This window comes from Sinocyclocheilus grahami, unplaced genomic scaffold, assembly GCF_001515645.1.
Source record: "Sinocyclocheilus grahami isolate Dianchi unplaced genomic scaffold, SAMN03320097.WGS_v1.1 scaffold248.1, whole genome shotgun sequence".
NCBI classification, from domain to species: domain Eukaryota; kingdom Metazoa; phylum Chordata; class Actinopteri; order Cypriniformes; family Cyprinidae; genus Sinocyclocheilus; species Sinocyclocheilus grahami.
The window spans coordinates 648,724-671,487 of NW_015505427.1; the positions used below are offsets into that span (position 1 = coordinate 648,724).

The window sequence follows — 22,764 nt, forward strand, 5'->3', positions numbered from 1 at the left end:
TCTATTTATTTATTATTATTAATTTATATATTTTAAAATTTTGTTTTGATATTTAATGTGTATTGCTAATAAAATGTGGTGTTGGTAAGATGGTTGCAAAACATGGTGTTACATGTTGGTAAGAGGGTTGCAAAAACTGCAAAACCCTTAAAAGTGAATAAAAATTAAACAATTGAATGTTTAGTTTGACCTCCTGAGGTTGACAACCAGCATTTCTGACCACTCATTTCACTGTTCATTTGCTGAAAAATAAAAGAATATACACTCACCGGACACTTTATTAGGTATACCTTTCGAGTACCAGATTGGACCCCCTTGTGCCTTCAGGACTGCTTTAATTTTTCGTGGCAAGGTGCTGGAAACACTCTTCCATACTGATATGACAGAATCACAAAGTTGCTGAGATTTGTTGGCTGCACATCCATGATGCAAATCTCTCGTTCCACCACATCCCAAAGGTGCTCTATTGGACTGAGTTCTGGTGACTGTTGAGGCCATTTGAGTATAGAACTTCAGCAGAATGTCTTAACCATGTGCATGCCTAAATGCATCGAGTTGCTGCCATGTGATTGGCTGATTAGATATTTGCAGTTGAACAGTTGTACCTATTAATCTGGCCAGTGAGTGTATATATTTTTAAGGAGTTTCTGCCCAGGCGTTTGGTGCCCTATTCATGGAAAGTGAGCAGGGTTGCATATGTGTGTGTGTTTGTGTAGATGGTGGAACAAAGAAGCTACGCAGCACCATCCGGCGGAGCACAGAGACGGGTATCGCAGTGGAGATGAGGAACCGTGTCACACGGCAGGGCAGTAAGGACTCGACAGATGGCAGCACCAACAGCAACAGCTCTGATGGGACGTGAGTGTGACCCACCACCTCACACATTTAATCACTGCATCCGAATGCACTTAGATCTCACGAAACATGTCCACATTTCAAAATCAAAAGAAACAAAGATGTAATATTTTGCATAAAATAAGCAGAAACCTATTTTTAGGACCACAGCTGTTTAGTTTTACTTAGATCATAAATTAAAGGCAGTACAACAGTATTTTACCATTTTAATGAAATGATAACATATTTGTTTCACTTTACAGCAGGAAATGTGTTTAATTGCCATGAAAATAATGTCACAATTCAAATATGGTGCAGTATGATTAGGACAGCAACAACTAATTGAAAAAATGTGTAAATAATGAGTAATAATTAAAAAAAAAGGAATAAAATGATTACATTTATAGCGATTAATCGTGATTAATCATTTGACAGCACTATTATATGTATGTATATATATATATATATATATATATACATACAAATATTGGATTTTTTTATCTGATTAAATTGATTAATCAAAGAAGTAAAAATCAAGTCAAATTCATAGCTAGTTCCAACCCTATATGTGACCCTGGAGCACAAAACCAGTCTCAAGTCGCTGGGGTATACAAAAATACGGGTCAATATATGGGTCAAAATTATTAATTTTTCTTTTATGCCAAAAATCATTAGGATATTAAGTAAAGATCATGTTCCGTGAAGATATTTTGTCAATTTCCTACTGTAAATATATCAAAACTTAATTTTTGATTAGTAATATGCATTGCTAAGGACTTCATTTGGATAACTTTAAAAGCGATTTTCTCAATATTTTGATTTTTTTAGCACCCTCAGATTCCAGATTTTCAAATAGTTGTATCTCGACCAAATATTGTCATATCATAACAATTATTTATTCAGCTTTCAGATGGTGTATAAAGCTCAATTTTGAAAGATCTTGACATGTTTCATTAGACTCACTCATCTGTGTGTAATGTGAGGTACTGTCACAGTAAATGATGAAGTAGCACTATATGTTGTACTGTTAGAAACAAACCTTGTATTGATGAGTTTGATTGATCACACATCACACCGGGTGTATTTCAGTTTCATCTTCCCCACCACTCGTCTTGGCCCTGAAAGCCAGTTCAGTGACTTCCTGGACGGTCTTGGTCCCGCTCAGATAGTGGGGCGGCAGACATTAGCCACACCGCCAATGGGTAAGACGCCTGCATACTGGCCAGAATACACTCAAATACAACAATTACCATCAGGTTCATAAAAAAATAATATTTTGCATTTTTATTCTGGATTCATATGAAAATTGTTACTCATTATTACATGTAATAACTTAATGTTTATGTACATAATTATATTTAAGTAAATACATTCATGTATTTTAAATACTAAATTGCTACTTTGTCATTACAAATGTGCAATAAGTAATATATTCAAAATACATGAGATACAAGTTTCAACAGAAATGACATTAAAGTATATTTTAGTTTGTCATAAATGCATTCAAGAGTACACGTTCATAAGTTCTACTTATGTGGGTCAGAAGAAGTGCTTTAAAGTTAAGCTAAATAATAATAAATAATTCAAGTATAATGCATTTTTACTGAATTGCAAGTACGATTAAGAGATTAAGTTTTGAAAACATTTAAGTTCAGAAACCATTAAGTTCATAATTATATTACAATCCTGTAAATCAAAAAGGGTTATTTTGCATTTTTGTTTTACTGACTGCTTTGTTCGTCAATTTGGAAATAGACGATCAAATTGAGCACATTGCTATGTGGGGTATAATGTAGTACACTAAATAATCCATGAAAATAGGGCACAATATACTATATTAAAGGGGTCATATGATGCTTTTTTTAAAGATCATTATTTGGTGTAACAGAATATCTTGACGTACTTTAATGTTCAAAAAACACATTCTTTTTCAAATACTGTACATTATTGTAGGTCCTCTATGCCCCGCCTCTCTCAAACGCTTCGTTTTCTACAAAGTCCCTCCTTCCGACAAGCGCAGCAGTCAATAGTAAATACTTAAACTAATAACAAAACAGTAGCTGATTCAGAAGCGGCAGATTGTCATAGCAAAGTCAGAATTACCTCCTCTCCTAGGTTCACGAAACGGTCGTCCATAAAATGCATTGCTGTTCTGTTGTAAGTGATCTTAAAGATTCCTAAATGCATCTACTTTCGGAAGGCCAAATAAAGTGCTTTAGCTTTTGCACTGATACACACAGCGTCTCCCTGACATGCTGCTTCAACACTAACTGTGGTTACTGAAACCACGCCTTCTTTCTTTGCGTGCACATTTGGGCGGCATTATGCAAATATTTCCACATAGTGAGGTAGATATGTGGAGGCGTGTTAGAACGAGCTGTTTTAGGGGGTGTGGCAGAGTCTTAACTTTGATAAAGAATATCTCTTTGGTTTTGAGACTTTAGTCTTTGCAACTTCAGGGATCCTATCTATGCACGATCAGCTTGTAACACTCCAAAGAGAAAGGAAAACTTGAGATCGCATCATATGACCCCTTTAATATGAAGGATTTGTCCAAATTGATTTTTATGGGAGTTTTACCTGTATTTTTGAGCATAGTATATACATAATATAAACTGTAGAAATAATATTGTACTGTGCTATTCTGTATCACTCCGTGGCACTCAGCTGATTGTCAATCAGTTTATCTGCATAATCACCAGGTCTGATAAATGTCAACCTTTTCAAGAGCTCATGGTGACTGAACTGGAGTTACTGACTTGTTAAACATAATAATAAGTTTCTAATTCCTTCTTTTATGATCAAACATCAAGGCAGAAACTCTCAGGAGTGGAGGTTGTGTCTTGTTCTTTGTCTCCATCTGCTGTTGATTGATCCCATTGCAAGAAGGCTTTCATAAGAGTATGGTTTCCCCTGTTTAGGTGATGTTTACATCGGTGTGGTGGATAGAGGGGGTCAGTTAGAGGTCGAGATCACGCAGGCCCGAGGTCTGACCCCTAAACCAGGCTCAAAGAACATTCAAGGTAACCCACCGTTAAACATGATTGAGTTGGATCATTTTATTCACATTACCATGTTAGGTAAGAACACAGAACACTGTTTCATCATTGGGTGTTTTCTTTTCTATCAGCAACATATGTAAAGGTTTATGTCCTGGAGAATGGAATGTGTCTCGCTAAGAAGAAAACCAAAGTGGTGAAGAAAACCCTGGATCCAACCTTCCAGCAATCCCTGATGTTTGACGAGATCCCGCAGGGGAAAGTGCTGCAGGTATTCAGTCAAAATCACTCCAGCACAAACACATTCTTTAGAAAACAGCATACTAGCATCTAAATACATAGCGGTCCCAAAAAAGTACTTAAGGCCATAAAACGTTTTGACAGTCTTGCAGTCTTATTTGAAACACAGGAGTGTTTTGATATAACTGTCTACTGTTTTACACAATTCATATTTTGTACAGCCTTTGTAGTGTAAAATATAATCTTAAAATATTGAATATGATCAAACACTTAAAAAAAACATTAAAGCCTATATCAGAATAATTAACACAAATAGTAGTGTAATTTAAAACCTTGCTATTTAGTATTTATTATTATTATTATTATTTAATATTAATTAATACAGTAATAAATATACATATATATATATATGGTTACAATATTGATCTTAAATTATTTTTATTTTTTTTATAGTATTTTATGCTGACCAAGGCTGCATTTATTTGATTAAACATGCTGTAGAAACAGTAATATAGTGAAATATTATTAGAATTTAAAACAACTCTGAATATATTTTTAAATATAATTTATTGCTGTGATCAAAGCTGAATTTTCAGCATCATTACTCCAGTCTTCAGTGTCACATGATCCTTCAGAAATCATTTGAATATGATAATTTGCTGTTTAAGAAACATTTCTTATTGCTATCAGTGTTGAAAACAATTGTGATGCTTAATATGTTTGTGGAAACTGTTTTCAAGATTCTAGCATTTATTTGAAAGAAATGTTTTGTAACATTATAATGTGTATTTACTACACCTTTTGCTGAAAGGGGTCCTTGCTGAAAGTATAATTTCTTTAAAAAAAAAAAAAATCTTTCTGATCCCAAACTTTTAAATTGCCTTGTTTATTTACTGTTTTATGGCTGAAAATTTTCATTCTAAATTATAAAACAAAATATTTACTGGTCAAAATTAAGACAAAAACTACATTGTGACATTTTTTAAATGTGTCCAAAAATTAAGACACACTTAAAAATGTATGAATGTCATTGCATTACATAAGAAACCAAGTGCAAATGCTAAAGTATATTTAGGGCCACTCTATATTTAACCTCTCCACATACTGATCCTTCATTTGTAACCTTTAACCTCTCCAGGTGATCGTGTGGGGCGATTACGGCCGCATGGACAGCAAGTGTTTCATGGGAATGGCTCAGATCCTCCTGGATGATCTGGATCTGTCGTCGATGGTGGGTGGCTGGTACAAGCTCTTCCCCACCTCCTCTCTGGCGGACCCCAGCATCGGCCCCCTGACGCGCCGACTCTCCCAGTCCTCGCTCGAGAGCGCCACCAGCCCCTCTTGCACCTAGAAACATCCAAGTCCCCTTCTAAATATGCCCGTCTTCTCTATCTCTACGTGTGTATCTTTGTTCAATATACCCCGATACTGACCCCAAACGCATGAACACACCCTGATAGATACAGCCAACTCGCCCGGCGCTGGAACGCTCCTCTTTACCGATACAGATATTTAGAGTTGGATACAAATCAGGCGTGACACATATAACACACACATACACACACACCCTCGCAGATGGATATGGGTGTAACCAGCAACATGCAGTCGTAGGGTTGTGAAAAAGCAGTCACGGCTGGTTACATACAGATCCATTGTCTGCAGGTCAACCAATAGGGGCATTTAATAAACCCGCCGAGAAATATTCCTGACAATGTAGCATTCGTGTTGACGTCACGTCACACAGGAAGCAGAATGGGTAGTTTCTAGTAGTTTCCAGACCCTCGAGGGTCAGTCATTTCTCTATGCCAAACCCGAACAAAGTTTTATTTTTTAAAAACCAAAGCAATTCTTATTATCTGTAGTGTTATATTATAGAGTATGGATATGTAGCAGAGTCAGTGACTTAGATGAGATGCAAAAAACAAAGACGTGTTAGAAAAACTCAAAAGGTGCGGTCACGTTAGCGAAATTTTGTTGGCAAAGGAATCCATTTTCAGTTGTCGATAGTGTAGCGACATATTAAGTCACTTGCATACCAAGCAACTTTTGGCGTGGCAATTTCGCAGGACCAACTTGAAGACGAACGAAACCTGCGTCGCAACTTTTTCGCCCTTTGCGCGAAATGGATTCCTATAGAAATGACTGGAATTCGCCTGTAAAATTTCGGTAAATGTGATCGTACCTATATTCACAATTAAACTTTTAAAGGGCAGGGCTTTACTCCACATGTCAGGTTATTTATTAGAAATGCACACGATTCCTGTCGCATAAAGTAGCGTATTCTTTTTTTCCTTTTCGGAGAGCTGAATAAATAAATATATAGATCGCTATTTGTGTTTATGTATTTATCGACTGCATTCTGCACGTTAACTCGCAACCCTTGTTGAGCAAAATATGTAAAGTGCTATTTTAAGCTTGCCTTTAAAATTACGTAGACTTATAGACGGTAGGTTATTTATTTTGCTAATGTGTCAATCTCACTTTTGTCTGAACAACACCATCTGCACCGAGCTGCAGATGTAGTCGAGGGAATCAAACCCTCCCTCCTGTTAAACCAGCAACCCTCGTACACAGCTGCATTGTGGGATACGCCGAACGGTGTCCGCTGGCAAGCAAGAAAACTTGTAGCAAGTAGCGAAGCTTTCTGGGAAGTTGGAGCTGCATTAGACTTTACCACCTCGAGTAGTTTTGGGTTTCTTTCTACCAGCATTTGGAACTGTTAAAGGCCTTTCCCATTTCCTGTTACTCTCAGGAGGTCATGCTGAACAAAAAAAACACACACACGCAACAATATGAGGACTGGTGATGGGGTCGCTCTCTCAACAGGATCTTGAAGCCCAAAACAAATGGTATTCTATAAACTCCTGGACACTTTTTTTTTTGGTCTTTCGAACCATTGTGACCATTCCTGTCCAATCAGCAGTCTTCTTTAGCTTCGTCTCTGAAGCTGAGTGGCTCTAGACGGTTTCTTCAGTCGATCTTCGGTGTTATGGAGACTTGTGGAAGGAAAGCAGCACTGTAGGTAAAAAACGAAGTACTCTTGTCAGCCTCCTAGATTTGTTTTCATAGCTTCTCTAAATATATCAGAGCTGGAGAAGGTACCATACATATCATATATCTGTGCACCAGTTTATTCATGTCAAATCAGTCACATATTTCTGCAGAGATGATGGCATTTGTGACACTATCAGTAAGAACCAGAACATTAGTCATTTCTAAATTCCCATATGGATCATTTGCCAAATCATTAAAGACGTTTGTATAATTCAATCTGTTTAAACACTCTTTGATGGAAGCACACAAACTCTATTGTAGATGGATCTGCTTTGAAAGGCGGATTATGAGACCGTCAGCAAACCGTTTCATCTGATTTATCATTTTGAATCGCATCAGCTTTTGAAGTATTTTAGTGTTGTGTTTTGTACATGCTGTTTTTTTTTTCTATCTGCCAATGTCACTGCTACACTGGTCAAGATGTACAGCACAAAATGTCACCATTTATCTAGATGTTCATAAGAAAGTGTGCCTCACATTCCATACTTTCAGAATCTCTTGTTTTTATTATCCTAGGCCATTCCATCAATGCACTTTACAGTACATGCACACGTTTCAATGCATTTGGTAAGATGTAGATACTATAAAACACTTAATTTTCGTAATGAATGGTCATGTTCATATAGAGATTTATCTTTAAATCCTGAGAAACGTTTAGTCGTTGCTTGTGTCTTTATTTATCTTTTCTCTGTCCATTTAGATGTTTTGCTTCACAAAGAATCTTTAAGGACAATTTCAAGTTACAAAAAACGGCTGAATCAGAAGACACGTTGTGCACACTAAATATAGTTGCATTTTAATTGTTTCTGTAAGGCCAAAAGTATAAGTTGGACCAAAAAATGGGACTTTACACTTTCTTACTTTCATCCGAAACTGCAAAATATGTATTTTACCCATGCCAGATTGAACATATTTACAATATTTTACTTTTACCTTTAAACATACAAAAAAAAATAGTTTCTGCTATCTTTCACATACATGTCTTGCTTCTTTTGTATTTGCACAAGTTTGATTGTGTTGCACTTTTTCACTAACAGACAAATGTCTGTACATTAAATTAGGAACAAAAAATGACTTCTTAATTCTAATTTAAGACGAAATTATATTACTGTACTGAAAACAAATTGTATTTGCAGCTGAATGTTTGTCCTTGGTAAACACATATGAAATGACTATTAGATATTGATATTTTTTCTATGTGATTTTACGTACTTGGGAATTTGGGAAAATATACGTGTCCCTTTACTGTACAATGAAGTAGTTACAAAATCTTACTGGTCTTGCATTTTTGCAAAATGAAAAGAGTCTGAATGCATGAATATTTGTACTGTACTGCTCTATTTTTTCAGGTGTAGTGGATGGATGTAGCTTGTTGCAGTCCATAGCTAAACCAAATGCAACATTAACAAAAAAAAAAGAAGAAGAATCTAGATTTGCCGCTTCCAGATTTCTGTGGTTTGGATGCGTTTTGATATTTTAACATGGAATGAGAACGATCAGATCTGTTTTGTTCTGACAGTAATCAGATACAGCTAACAAATGCTTCTGTGATGTGTTGATGATCTGTAAATACAAATCTTTGAGTATGATGTTGTAACTTCTGAATAAGATACCATCTGGCTGGCTGGCATCTGGTTTGTTTAAATGCTCGGTGTTGAACTATACGTCATGCTTTTATATGCGAGACCACTTCATGCTTTTCAGTTCATACATGGTGAAGTCTGAAGTCTTTCTTGGCAGTTTTATGGCATGTGCAGTTTATGTGTGAGTGTAAGTGACACCAGCCTGACTGGGGAATGATCTTAATACACTGAAATACAGATATCAATATCAATGTGATGTTATGACGCAAGCTGAATAAACCTGACAACAATGTGTTGTCTTTGTGGGCCAACAATCTTAGCTGAAACAGTTGGATGTGATCAACCTGGTATTCATGCTTACTTTTTTATTTGCATTCAGAAATGGACAGTAGATTGTAAAACTGAGAATGAGGTGTAAATTTGAACATTTATTTTATGAGATTTCGCTCTGTCAGGTACTGTATGGTGTATATAAATTATATAAATGTTGACAGATTGCTTTAATTTCAAATAGGAATGTAATCCCTTTACATCTTTCTGGGCCAGTTAAAGGAATAGTTCACCCAAAATCCGGCCAGCCAAGATGTAGCATTACATCACTTGCTCACCAATGGATCCTCTGCAGTGAATGGGTGCCGTCAGAATGAGAGTTCAAACAGCTGATAAAAACATTGCAGTAATCCACAAGTAATCCACTCCAGTCCATTAGTTCTTTTGCATATCTCTCTCCTGATTCAGACAAGACAAAGAGGGCTCATATTTTAGTAATGGTTTAAAGTTAAAAACATCATAATGATGGATTTGTTTCCTACAAACATGCAACTTTCAGCTTCACAAGACGTTAATTGATGGATTGGAGTGGTGTGGATTACTTGTGGATTATTGTGATGTTTTTATCAGCTGTTTGGACGCTCATTCTGACGGCACCCATTCACTGTAGAGCATCCATTGGTGAGCAAGTGATGTAATGTTAAATTGATCCAAAACAGTTCCCATGAAGAAACAAACTCATCTACATCTTGGATGGCCTGAGGCTGAGTACATTTGAAGCAAATTTTCGTTTTTGGGTGAACTATTCTTTTAAACCCTTGTGAAGTCTTTTTATGAACCCCTAATACTGTTTTTGTTACGTTTGTGAACAAATATAAAGACTAATGAGGATATATTGAGCTTTTATCTTATTTTTGTAAAATGAATTATCTTGCAGAGTGGTTTGTTGGATGAAAGGCGGTGGCTTGTTTATTGCCTTACTTGAGAGATTATTATAAGGCTTAGACATGTTACTGAAAGCCGTGAGTGTTTTGCTTTGATATTATTAATGATACTGAAGCATCTCTAACTTGAATGTACGTATTAAATATTTCATGTTATTGTATTATAAAACATATTTGTTTTACAGTGTCTGAGTGACAGAATAACATCTTTACCCGGTATGTGTTGATGCTTAAAGGCTTACATGAGCACAACATCCCTAGTATCTAATTCAATCTGTTTGCTATCACAATTGATTTGAGTATTCAGTTTGCTGAAAAACTAAGATGGATATCAGATATTAGTTGTGCCTATAGGTTAAATGTAACATTCAGTGCATGCCTTTAGTCTGTTTTTAGTCATTTACATTATTGAGATTTGTAAAATGGTCTGGAGAAAGTAAGCATTGCATGTTTGTCTTTATTGTCTTCTAATAAGGCTCTATTTTTTGTGATCACACATAACCAAGACATGTAAGAAAAATAAATAAAAAACATACTTTTATTTTATTCAAATTATATGATTACAACCTTGAATTTATTGTACTTTTGGGTCAGACTGTCTTTGGAAATTGATTTATTTTACAAATGCAAAGATGGTCATTTGTAGTCTGTTTTCTTATCCATGTAGCAAAGCTGTTAGCAGCTCTTTTGTTGTCACCATAAATCAGCCATTCATATTATTCATGACATTGTGAACAGCACAAGACATTGTCGAGACATGCTCACCTTTGCAGACAGGTTTTCAACTTTCACAAGAGATGTAGCTACTTTGAAAATGATGTAACCCACTTCAGTTTAAGTCTTGCACTTTGAGAGAGCACGATCAAAGATTTATCAGAGCAAAAGTAGCCCCCAAAACTTTTAGATGATAAATGATTTGAGCTGACAGTGAGCTGCTTCGGAATAACAGAATGGAAAAGAGAGCTGTATGGGGAAGCTGTAATTTTATACTTGTGCTTTGTAAATGTTTTCTATGTGCAGTATTTGATAATGTAAAACTTGTATTTTTGTGGTTTGTACGCTGCAGAACTGATTATTTAAGGTGCACGCAGTTTTGTAAGAAAAGGTTGGGAAACTTTGACAGAAAAAATGATTTTGACTGAAGCCTGTATCTGCATGCATATTGACTGATGGAAGCTGGAGGTCAATAAATTTTATTTGAATCATCTCGTCTTTGTGTCTGAATGGAATATGTATAATTAAGTGGGTTTTAATCTTTTCCTGAACCATAAAAATAAAGGCCCTTTATTGGCATCAATGGTTCCACAAAGAACCTTTACCATCCATGGAACCTTTTCATTCCACAAAAGGTTATTTACAGTGGAAAAAGATTATTAAAATGTTCTTCATACTAAGAAAATATATATATATATATATATTTTTAAAGAAATGTTCACTGAAAGGTTCTTTGGGGAACCAAAACTCATTCTTCTATGGCATCACTGTGAAAACCCCCTTTTTGGAACCTTTATTTTTAAGAGTGTACTTGGGGGTTAGAAAAATGGCATCTGCTCGCCCACACCACCAAACACTTAAAGGGGTCATATGATGCTCCTAAAAAGAACATTATTTTGTGTATTTGGTGTAATGAAATGTGTTTATGCAGTTTAAGGTAAAAAAAAAACACATTTTCCACATACTGTACATTATTGTTTCTCCTCTATGCCTTTCTGAAATGCGTCAATCTTTACAAAGCTCATCAGTCTGGAAAGCGAGGTGTGCTCTGATTGGCCAGCCAATCAAGCGTGTGACGGAAATGTTACACCCCTCACCATACTGTGATGATGCCCTGTCCGGCCGGAGCGATGATTCAAAAACCCATTATAAACGAGGCATTTGTTGCATCCAGTGGGGACATAATTATGGATTATAATGACGTATACTGTCTTTTTAAGCGTTGCGTTGCATCGCGCCGCATAAACATAAAACCATGTCTGCATCTGTGATCGGAGAAATGACAAACAACAAGCCCTACTCTACACTGCTCAAAAAACTTGCTTTAAATATTTTTTACTGTTATACTTTTTTAAATATAAAAGACGTACTTACCGTAAGTCAGAACAGCCGGCATTGTAGTCTACTCTACCAGGTTCAGGAAACAGTCCTCCATAAAATGCGCTGCACACATCTGAATATTTGGGTTGAAGTGTTCTGGAACAGTGTTGTAAATACAACTTAACCACTGATTTCTAGTCGTGTCCATTTTTGGAAGACCAAACAAAGTAGTTTCACATTCACAACGAAACACAGCGTCACACACGGTGGCCTAGAGTTAGCGGCGGCGGCCTAGAGTGAGCAGAGGCCGGGGGATGAAGTGAGGAACAGCCGGCGGGCTGATTGAGCAGAGGCGGCGGATTCGACGAAGGAGCGTCCGGTGGGCTTGCAGCAACCACATGTGACGACTCCGGGCTGGCCTCCGCTTCGTCCACGGTGAAAGCCGATCCGGCGATCCACAGCGCAAAGTTGTAGTATTTCCTCAGCAACCAGCACGGATCAGCTCCAGGCATGACGAAGCAGATATCGTCCTCTTTTGGAAGACCAAACAAAGTAGTTTCACTTTCACAACGAATCACACAGCGCCTTCACGACATGGCGGCGGCAACAACAATACTACAGCGAGAATAAAAGTTACGCCTTCTTTCTTTGCGTGAACATTTGGGTGGCGTTATGCAAATCTTCCCACATGGTGATGTAGACATGTGGGGGCGTGTTAGAACGAGCCGTTTTAGGTAGGCGTGGTTAAATCTTAACTCATATGACCCCTTTAAGTTTAAAAACAAACTGATGTTTTATTAGGAAGAAAGTTGGCAGATATTTTCAACAATGCAGAATAAATCAGTAAGATATGTACACTAAGAAAAGTAAGTGTATGTTAAGTGCAGTTTACATGTAGGCCCAGGTCACAGCATTTGGAGTGAATTGCCTAATGCTCTCAGGTGCTGTACAATAGGACAGTTCAGAGACTGAGCACATCCTCCTGGAGGATCCACTGGAGGGACTGCAGCCAGCATTCATTTGGCCCAAACTGTGAGTAGGAAAATAAAAGTGTGAATATGATCCACTGAAGTCTGATGGGGCCAGTCCCATGTTTTCCTCTTGCAAGCCAAACCATGATCTCCGTTTGCGAGGCCCACAAAAGCGTTTTCCAGGTTCCTAGTTGCACAAAGTGCAGGTCTGTTCCTCAGGGGGGCGATGCTTTCCCGCTGCAGAAGGGACTCTATTGAAAACGGGCTGCTAAACTTATTTTCTGCCTCGGGGCGTTTGCAGGTCGCCCTGTTTTCCATTTCATTCTTCACAGAGGACATTTCCATGTTTTCATAAAAGTCAGGGAAGACGTCGCGCAAACCACTGAAGTGTCGACGCAGTATCTTTGGGGTGATTTTACTTTCATCCACTTTCCAAAAGAAATGCTTTGCATATGGGCATTCTGGATTTATAGGCACCTGTAGAAGTAGCCTAATAATAACAATATGAGGAAGAGGAGGAAGAATTACGTACCTTTACAAAGCAGGAGTTTGATGATAAACAGACTCTTATATTATTCTCAAGGCCTTTTCTGTCGCCATCCACAAATAGCATCACCGCATTCATTAACTGATGGAGGAAAAAATAGTCAAACTGAAATATTATAGGTTATTATAGCCTATGTTTCTGATTTTGCTTTATTTAATAAAGCACTCATGAAAGTGGAAAACAATTCATTAAAAAAAAAGGCCATTAGGCGTCCCTGAATTAGCCACTGAATGCAGTTCGGGAGCGCAGAGAATTCAGCTTGTCCAATCACAATTCGTACCCAAACTATCTAGTTTACACTCTCGCTGCATCTCTGAGAACATCTGATTGTGAAGCGACGATGAGAGTCTGTCGTGTAGTTTGAGGCCTATACAGGAAGCACACCGGCTATAGAAGATGTAGATGGCCATTCCTCGTTAATGTCTCTTTTACATAATTGATGGAGGTGTTAACATGTGGGCGGACATGCCTGGGCCACCACAGTCGATGGCGATAACTGTTTTTATATGCTATTATAGGCCTAACATGCACAAGCATGAAATAAAGAGTTTAAAGATATGAATAAATACATATAGGCCTAAATATAAACTCAATTTTACTGATAAAATGTTAACCAAACGTTTTATTAAATAAATACGTTGTATCATGTATTTCAATAGGCTATTTAACAAGAAAACAAACAAACATTTTATTAAATAATCGCGTTATCATGCTATGTAATAATTTTATCTTAAAGAAATAGCCTAGGTAAAGAAATAGCTAAACCTGCTCATAAGCACAATATTTTATTATCATCCATTTTCCAAAAGTTTAATTGTGCATTTGGGCACTCTGGATTTATCCAGAAAGGGAGAGATTCGTAATAAAGCCGAAGAAGAAGAATTGGCTACATATACATTTACACAACAGCTGTTTGATATGATATAGGCGATGAATAGACTGATGTTATTTTCGAGGACTTTTCTATTCCCATCCACAAATATCATCACTAATGGGGAAAAGCATGCAGTAAAGCTAAAACATTGTTATACATGTTTGCGATTTGCTTCGTTAAATAATGCAACTCAATAAATGTTTTACAAATATAATTTTATTAAATATTTCATTAAATCATTACATTATATGTAATAATTGTTAGTTTAAATAAATAAACAGATCATTGTCACGAGTCCGGTCCATGAACTTCCGTCTGCTTGCCATCAGAGGTCACCCTTTCCATTACATTGACTCTCGCACTACACAAACTGTTGCATATCATCCCGGACTACATATCCCATCATCCATTGTACTGATTGCACACAGCTGTATCCAATCACACATTCACTATATATCACTCAATCTGACTCCTATCAAACTGCTGAATATTGAATGCGCTGATCGCCAACAGTGATAGCTACTTTACAGAGCCCTCGTTAGTTTCCCAGTCCTAGCCTAGTCTTGCCCTGTCTGTTTTCTTGGTTTCTGATCTTTGCCTGTTTTCCTGGATTTATCCCTCTAGTCTCGCCCTTTTGATTCTGTTCGCCGATCGTTGACCTACGCTAGCCCTAGGATTATTCTTGTGTCTTGCCTGCCATATACCTGTTTGCCATTGTTCGACCCTGCCTGTGTTTCTGACCTCTTCTGCTTTAAATAAAAGTTTGCACATGGATCCGCACGTCTCACATCTTGTCAGCCCCCTAACAACCATAATGGTGTTATATGATGTGATGCTTTAATGTAATAAGACCGCTTATCACCTGCCGCCATCTACTGGTGGTTTAGTTTGTTTAAAAGTGTCATTCCAACATTTCTTATTTGTATATTCAAAAAATATTTAAAACAATCTCATAACATTATTTAATGTAAATTATTTAGTGTAAATTATTCAATTTGATTGGCAACAGCCATATAGTATCTTATTCTAATTTCATTTATTGATCAAAATGAAGAATTTAAAATAAAAGATAAAGCATATATTTAAAAAGGGGGAAATGCCCTTTAAAAAGGTAAAAATATCACAAATATGCATATTTAAATATGTCAAAGCTGATTGAACTCTGATGAGAATATTGCTTCATAATCAATTATATACAACACAATTGTCACAATGTCAAGCCCTGACACATTTTATGTATTCATTGTTACAGCCTATATCTTTGCGTCACATTTTGTTTTTTAATTTGCGTCACATTTATAAAATAGTCAAATATAAGCAACTCACCACTCCAACAAGTTTAAACAAATAATAATAATAAATAATATAAAACTAGGTCTAGTGAATAGAGTATTCCAGCCAGTCTCTGCTTCTATACCAGGAGCTGTTGAATGATATTTTTTTGCCTGAGAAAACACGAGCAGGAAAGTTTTTTAAGATTACTTGGTTAGGTTTCTAAACTCCGAGACCCTTTTGCCTGAGAAAACACGAGCAGGAAAGTTTTTAAGATTACTTGGTTAGGTTTCTAAACTCCGAGACCCCCTGGTGCTGCCACCTGTGACGACCCTTGCTTGAGGCCTTGGCAACTGGAACGGCTGGCCTCTGCACTGTCGGGAGTTGAATCAACGTCTTGCAAACTGTGACACCCTTCAAAAGCAGTGTATGTACAGTGGGGCAAAAAAGTATTTAGTCAGCCACCAATTGTGCAAGTTCTCCCACTTAAAAAGATGAGAGAGGCCTGTAATTTTCATCATAGGTATACCTCAACTATGAGAGACAAAATGAGAAAAAAAATGCAGAAAATCACATTGTAGGATTTTTAAAGAATTAATTGGTAAATTCCTCTGTAAAATAAGTATTTGGTCACCTACAAACAAGCAAGATTTCTGGCTCTCACAGACCTGTAACTTCTTCTTTAAGAGGCTCCTCTGTCCTCCACTAGTTACCTGTATTAATGGCATCTGTTTGAACTCGTTATCAGTATAAAAGACACCTGTCCACAACCTCAAACAGTCACACTCCAAACTCCACCATGGCCAAGACCAAAGAGCTGTCAAAAGACAATAAGGTTAAGGAAATCTCATATAAATGAATTCATAGAGTTTATCCAACAAAATAATTCCTACAAAAATTTAAAATTGATATTGATTTAAAATGCTCTTTTTGTGAATGCTCCACTGAAACAATTTCTCATTTGTTTTGGTCCTGCCGATATACCCAGCATTTTTGGAATAATGTGGAGGGTTTCATTGCTGATAATATTTTTAAAACATTTTCCTTATTTTATAAACATGTGATTTTGGGTTATTATATCAAGGATCGCTCTTTAAAGGATGTTGGTTTTATTATAAATTTCATATTCATAAATGCAAGTTTACAAAAGGCAAACCTCTTTTTATGGTGTTTGAAAAAGAGATTAAAATGTTTGTAGATGTGATGTCAAAATCTAAAAATAGTAAAGCAATTAAAACGATAAATATATGCTCCTCCTTTAACATTTTCACATAATGTTAAAGAAACAATAATAATAATAAATAATGGTGCTGACCTGCAAAGTATATTTTCTGTATTAAAATTTGCATTGTAACATCCTATGGACATGTAATTATATGTATAATATGTATTTGTCTGTAAACTGATGCTTATGTACCCTCTTTTTGTTTTTTTCCCTTGCTCCTTCTTGTTGAGGCATGTGAAATGTTTTTGTTATATAGTGAGATATGGCACTGTACATGCTACTTGTTGACAATAAAGCATTTTAAAAAAAAACCTGCGACACCCAGGGCTTTCACCTAACGTTACATCACTGCTGCTGCTCTCTCCTGCCAACTTTGGTGGTTTTTGATTAAAGAAACGGCGTATATCCATAGCACTGCCACACGAGATCGCTCAGCATTAAAAAATTAATAATAAATTACAACTAACGTTAAGCAGTAGCACTATGCTTAGCAAAAAAACAAACATTTCCGCGCTCACTATCAACAAACCAATCAAATACGTTTAAAATATTATTATTTTTAAATCAGACCAAACACATTTTTATTTTTATTCAGGAGTTACCACTGTACATGCTACTTGTTGACAATAAAGCATTTTAAAAAAAAACCTGCGACACCCAGGGCTTTCACCTAACGTTACATCACTGCTGCTGCTCTCTCCTGCCAACTTTGGTGGTTTTTGATTAAAGAAACGGCGTATATCCATAGCACTGCCACACGAGATCGCTCAGCATTAAAAAATTAATAATAAATTACAACTAACGTTAAGCAGTAGCACTATGCTTAGCAAAAAAACAAACATTTCCGCGCTCACTATCAACAAACCAATCAAATACGTTTAAAATATTATTATTTTTAAATCAGACCAAACACATTTTTATTTTTATTCAGGAGTTACATATATTCAAAACGATAACTTTTTATAACAGTAGCCTATTGATAAAAAATATATATTGTGCAAACAAGCAAGGACTGGTGAACAGGTGAAGGGAGACAGCAGGCTCCTCCAGGGCGGGCCAGGCCCCCCAGTGCCCGCCCATGGCGCCGGGACTGAGTCTGTCGTGTAGTTTGTGACCTATATATGAAGCACACCGGCTATAGAAGATGTAGATGGCCATTCCTCGTTAAGGTCTCTTTTAAATGGATGGCGGATATCACAGCATTGGCTTTAGGCTATTTAATATTGTAACATTCACAAGTTTGAAGATTATAAGAACATACTCCGAAATATAACAAAATACAAATGCATTTACATTTTATTAAACAATGATTATGTAAATAAACCCAAAAATACATTTTATTAAATAATTATTGGATTTATATGTAATCATTTTTTTATAGACTAGGCCTATTATTTTATTCAATAATTATTGGAATTGTATTCATTTTAATATTATCTTTAAATTAAAAAGCACGAGGTCCATACATTGGTAAAACATTTCTCTAATCTCAAGGTTTAAACAAGGACAATTAGCTACCAATCACAGAGCAATACAAGAGTTCTTTCTTAGCAAACAAAGCAGAACAATTTGATTCAATCTGGATCAAAACTATGAATTTCCAGCATTCCAGTGGTTTAGTCATGAGACATGAATTCACATGCATTGTTAACGTGCAAATGAATTACTTAAGTGCAAAAGGGTCTATTTAACAGGATTGTCAATGGTTTAAATTATTACGACACAACTCAATAAGCTTTGCTTAATTAAGTTGGCTTGAGAAAGCCAATTTACTGATTTACTATTTAATTTTATTATTATTATTGTTATTATGATTATTCTGAGCCAAAATTTAAACACTATCTCCTCCTACAGCTTTCAAGATACAACCACCAAACTCGGGTCAGACCTTCAGACTGGTCTAACTCGGTGTGCTATATCTTTTTTGTAACTGATCCGACCATCAAAACCACCTAAAATCCCATAGACTTTCATTCATACAATAAGACTTGTGGTATATTTAAGCTGTCTACTGCTATAACAAAGCTTAACAACTCCCTACTGAAAAAACCCCAGCTAAAACCAGCCTAAGCTGATTGGCGGCTTTGGCTGGACTCCCAGCTGTTTTAAAGTGGTTTTGGCTACTTTTTTGCTGGTCAGGTTGGTCTTAGCTGGTTAAGCTGGGAGACCCGTTAAAAGACTAAATCTAAATTTAAACCAGTTAAGACTAGACAACCAGCCTAGGGGGGGAAACAAAAACTTTTTTCTGAATCAGCTAACATGCTAGAAACATGCTAGCAACTTACTAATTATGTTAACAACACGCTAATCATGCTAGAAACATGTTAGAGACATGCTAATCATGCTAGCAACATGCTAATCATGCTAGAATCATGCTAGCAACATGCTAATTCGTGCTTGAAACGTGTGTTCCCACTCTGTCCCAAACTTCAGTTTCAACAATTAAAATTAAAGTTTAAGCTTTTCAAAGCTATTTCAAACTTTCAGACCAGGCTTTCTCAAGCCAACTTCAAAGTTTGTCTGCGAACTTCACTCATCTAGTTGATTTTCAACAGTGATCTAGCCTATTTTAAGTATTTCCATCATATTCACTATTCACAATAACTTCAGTTTTCTTTTATGTCTGCAGTTGTTGAACTAATGTTGTGGTTAGTTCACCTTCCTCAGGCACATCCTGTTTATTGTTGTTCACAAAATAGCGTTGGTTTTTCTTGCCATTTCAACGATTTGAGACGTCTAAAATGTTCAGGCTTTTAGATAAAACATCTGGTAAAGCCACTAGCATTATATTGAATAAACGCATGGATATTTAGAAATGTCAAACAGTGATTTGAAATCCCGCTTTAAGATTTTACCCTGGCCCTGTTTGGCACTGTCGTCCTGACGCAGAATGAGTTTGTGGGAGGACCAAATCATCGAGAACGTGCTAGGCAGTTCGATTCATTTTACAGAATCGATTCATTTGAACACTTCATTTTTGATTCATTCATTTTAAGTCAGATACAAACAACAGAATCAAGTATTGACTCGCTGAGAACATGTTGATACACGTTGGGGAAATGGGAATTCCCACAATTTGTATTTTGAATGTTATTATTTAGTTAAGGTTATTCCTCTTTGTCATATTTTAGTTATGTGATATAATTTAGGCATAATGGCTTTGTGTTTAAACTGTAACGTTCGCTTTGTTTTCTGTTAATTGGAGCATGATTATAATTAACAATTAGATATAACAACAATCAGTGTTATAAAACACAGCTATTAAAGGTTAATGACAGCCAAATAAAGATTAATGCACATGGCAGCCAAATAAAATTGTCAAATTTTTTAGTTTTAACCAAAATAAATTAAAATATTAACAAACTTTATAGACATGTTAAGGATATTTGTCCCAGGATCCATTAACAGACTAGCCTACATACAATTCCAATGGCACAATAAGTAACGTTTATCTTGTAACATTTTTGAGCAGCTGCTTTTCGGCAGTTATTATTACGAGCAGCTGTTTTCGCCCAATTTTATGCAACAAATCTTATAGTTAAAAGTATCACGTTTTAGTCACATTGGTTCGTTCATTCATTTGATGAATCAAGCGTTATCAAGGCTTTGTGTAATGGTGCGTTCAAGTCATGTCGGATAGATCGTATTTACACATGAACGCCACCACAAAGTCGTTATTACGAGTGGGAAACTCAATTTTCTTTAAGCCCTGAGTTTCCGAGTTGGGGACGCGTGTCAATGAGAAACATGGCGGAATCGATGGATACAACGTCTGTAGTTGACGGTACATTTTCGTTTAAATTGATAGTTTAGTTGTCCTATAAACTTAAATTGGTCATGTTCTTGTTACGCAGCTAGTTAATGAAATCCAAGTTTAAAAAAATGCTATAATTTTTGCACCTATAGGTGAAAAATCTTTTGATTTGCCATGTTGCATTTAGCTAACAGCTTTTTAAAATCTCTGTATTTTAGCGTTTGTTGATGCTGAAAATCAGTTATACTGGGATCCGGGTCTAAAAAAAATATTAAAAACGCAAAACATACACATACGTCAGAATGCTGTTCATAGACTTCAGTTATGCCTTGTGCTTTATATATATATATTTACATTTGACTTTATTTGTATATTTGTATAGTTGTATTTTGTATTTAATCTGTATTTATGTTATCTGTATGCACCCAAGGGTCTGAGAGTAACGCAATTTCAATTCTCTGTGTGTATGTCCTGTACATGTGGAAGAATTGACAATAAAGCAGACTTGAACTTGAACTTGAACTTGAAAACACACCTGATGCGAATTCTTTTCTATTCATTTTCTATAAGCAGATTTAACAGACCCTGTTGTATTTTCTTGTAATTTATTAAAAGAAGGTACACCTCCATCTTGTGCCGACTAAACTGACTTGAACGCACCCGACGTCGTAAGTACGAATGTCCCAGGAGGACTTGAACGCAGCATTACTCTGATCTGGTTGAATCATTTGGATTTTGGAATCGGTTCGTTTGATTCATGGAAAAGAACATGTCGAACAGAACGATTCGCTCGCGATTCAGACATCACTACGATCGCATGGCGAGGTTTGAGTCACTCAGACACTCTAGATTATTTGCAGGAACCTTTCGGTAAGTAAAATGAAGGCGCAATCTTTCGCATTCAATTTTAATAACGGCGCATTAGATAGCCAAAACCGATGTAAATAGACTTGGTGAAGGACCAGAGAGCCGCATATCACGAGCGTTTAAGCGGATTGTGTGGCTGAGGGTGTTGCCCAAACCGGCTTTCTGTCGGAAATCATGGTTGGCATTGTTATCAGTGTAGTTTTAGATTATTTTACTTGAGAGTAGTGTAGATGTTAAGTATAATTTGCGTAAATAGCTGTCTGTGGTTTGAATGTGCTTAACGTGGTATTTTGTGGTATAAAGAGACAAATGTCCAGAGGGACCAGGATATACTAAATGTTACAGGATTTTACTAAAATTACAAAGACTATACACGGTGTTCCTATTAAAATAAGGTTAAAATATGGTCTATTGCCAGTTTCCACGGTTTAGGGCGACATCTTGTCATTTTCTGTCCACGTCTCTGTATGGTTAAAGCTCCAGATGGGAATAAACTGTTTGAGGTAGGTTATAAAACTGAAAATAATTGGTCGTATAAGATTTTTTTTCATCATAATAAACCTTATGTGTTTTAACATCATTGTAAATGGAATAATCTTGAAGAATAACGTTTTTTTTAATCCATTTTCCCAATCCAGTTTTCATCCCATGTGTGTAGCAGCATCTGGTTAGAATGTATTTCAGCCAAGTCACCCACATCATAGATTCATATTTTAAGGATTTGTGCCAGTTGCGTAAGTCTTTGACATTAGAGTGACGCTAAACAAGCTAATTCCTTCTGTTATTGAGTGATGACTTTTTATTTTTTTTTGGTGTGCATTGCCATTGTGTTTGTGTTGGGTCGAGTTGACATGATTGATGGGGAAAGTAAGACACCTATCCAACAGGTCATTCACAATTCAGATTTCTAGACACTAAATGATATGTGATAAGTCACAATTGACTTCTGTGTTTGCACTTTTAGAAAGGGCATGAAATGTCATTTCAATTGGGATGGGGTGTTTCTTTACAATATTTGATGCATTTTTTGCAAAGAATTCAGTTTGTTTTATATATATATTTTTTTTGTTTATTCAATCATAAATCATTTTAAGCCGTCGTATCTTAGTCAAATGCCATTCACATGGCTACACTTTCAAGTTTTTGTCAACTTTGTTTGCTAGTGTTGCAATTTAAAAAGACTTCTTTTTCATTCCTCTCTCACTTGTTTTACTTTAAAGACTGGTGGCAAAGCTGTTTCCACAGAAGAAAATGTTTTAGCCGAGCAAATCAGCTGTTTTCATCAGAAGTACATCA

The 22,764-nt window shown here is 36.2% G+C and overlaps 2 protein-coding genes and 1 long non-coding RNA gene across 4 annotated transcripts in view; 2 read left to right on the top strand and 1 right to left on the bottom strand.

Moving 5' to 3' along the window:
• The window catches only part of LOC107598211 (regulating synaptic membrane exocytosis protein 3-like), a 70,539-nt gene extending 61,221 nt beyond the window's left edge, over window positions 1-9,318 (top strand). Inside the window, exons 3-7 of the mRNA XM_016289487.1 lie at window positions 717-858; window positions 1,924-2,036; window positions 3,756-3,857; window positions 3,965-4,104; window positions 5,212-9,318. Of these exons, the coding sequence (XP_016144973.1) occupies window positions 717-858; window positions 1,924-2,036; window positions 3,756-3,857; window positions 3,965-4,104; window positions 5,212-5,424 (710 nt within the window). The 3' untranslated portion in view covers window positions 5,425-9,318. The remainder of the gene's footprint in view (window positions 1-716; window positions 859-1,923; window positions 2,037-3,755; window positions 3,858-3,964; window positions 4,105-5,211) is intronic.
• Window positions 9,319-12,772: 3,454 nt separating this feature from the next.
• On the bottom strand, window positions 12,773-21,167 carry LOC107598213 (uncharacterized). 2 transcript variants are annotated; one of them, XR_001610532.1, is made up of 3 exons: window positions 21,137-21,167; window positions 13,462-13,557; window positions 12,773-13,406 (listed from the first exon to the last, which is right to left on the bottom strand). It is a non-coding gene; the product is annotated as an uncharacterized lncRNA (long non-coding RNA). The 2 variants fall into 2 exon arrangements; XR_001610533.1 differs by lacking the exon at window positions 21,137-21,167 and adding an exon at window positions 19,703-19,765.
• Window positions 21,168-21,356: 189 nt separating this feature from the next.
• LOC107598212 (protein tyrosine phosphatase type IVA 3-like) overlaps window positions 21,357-22,764 on the top strand; it is a 40,904-nt gene continuing 39,496 nt past the window's right edge. The window contains exon 1 of the mRNA XM_016289489.1: window positions 21,357-21,471. The gene's annotated coding sequence lies outside the window, so the exon portion shown is untranslated. The remainder of the gene's footprint in view (window positions 21,472-22,764) is intronic.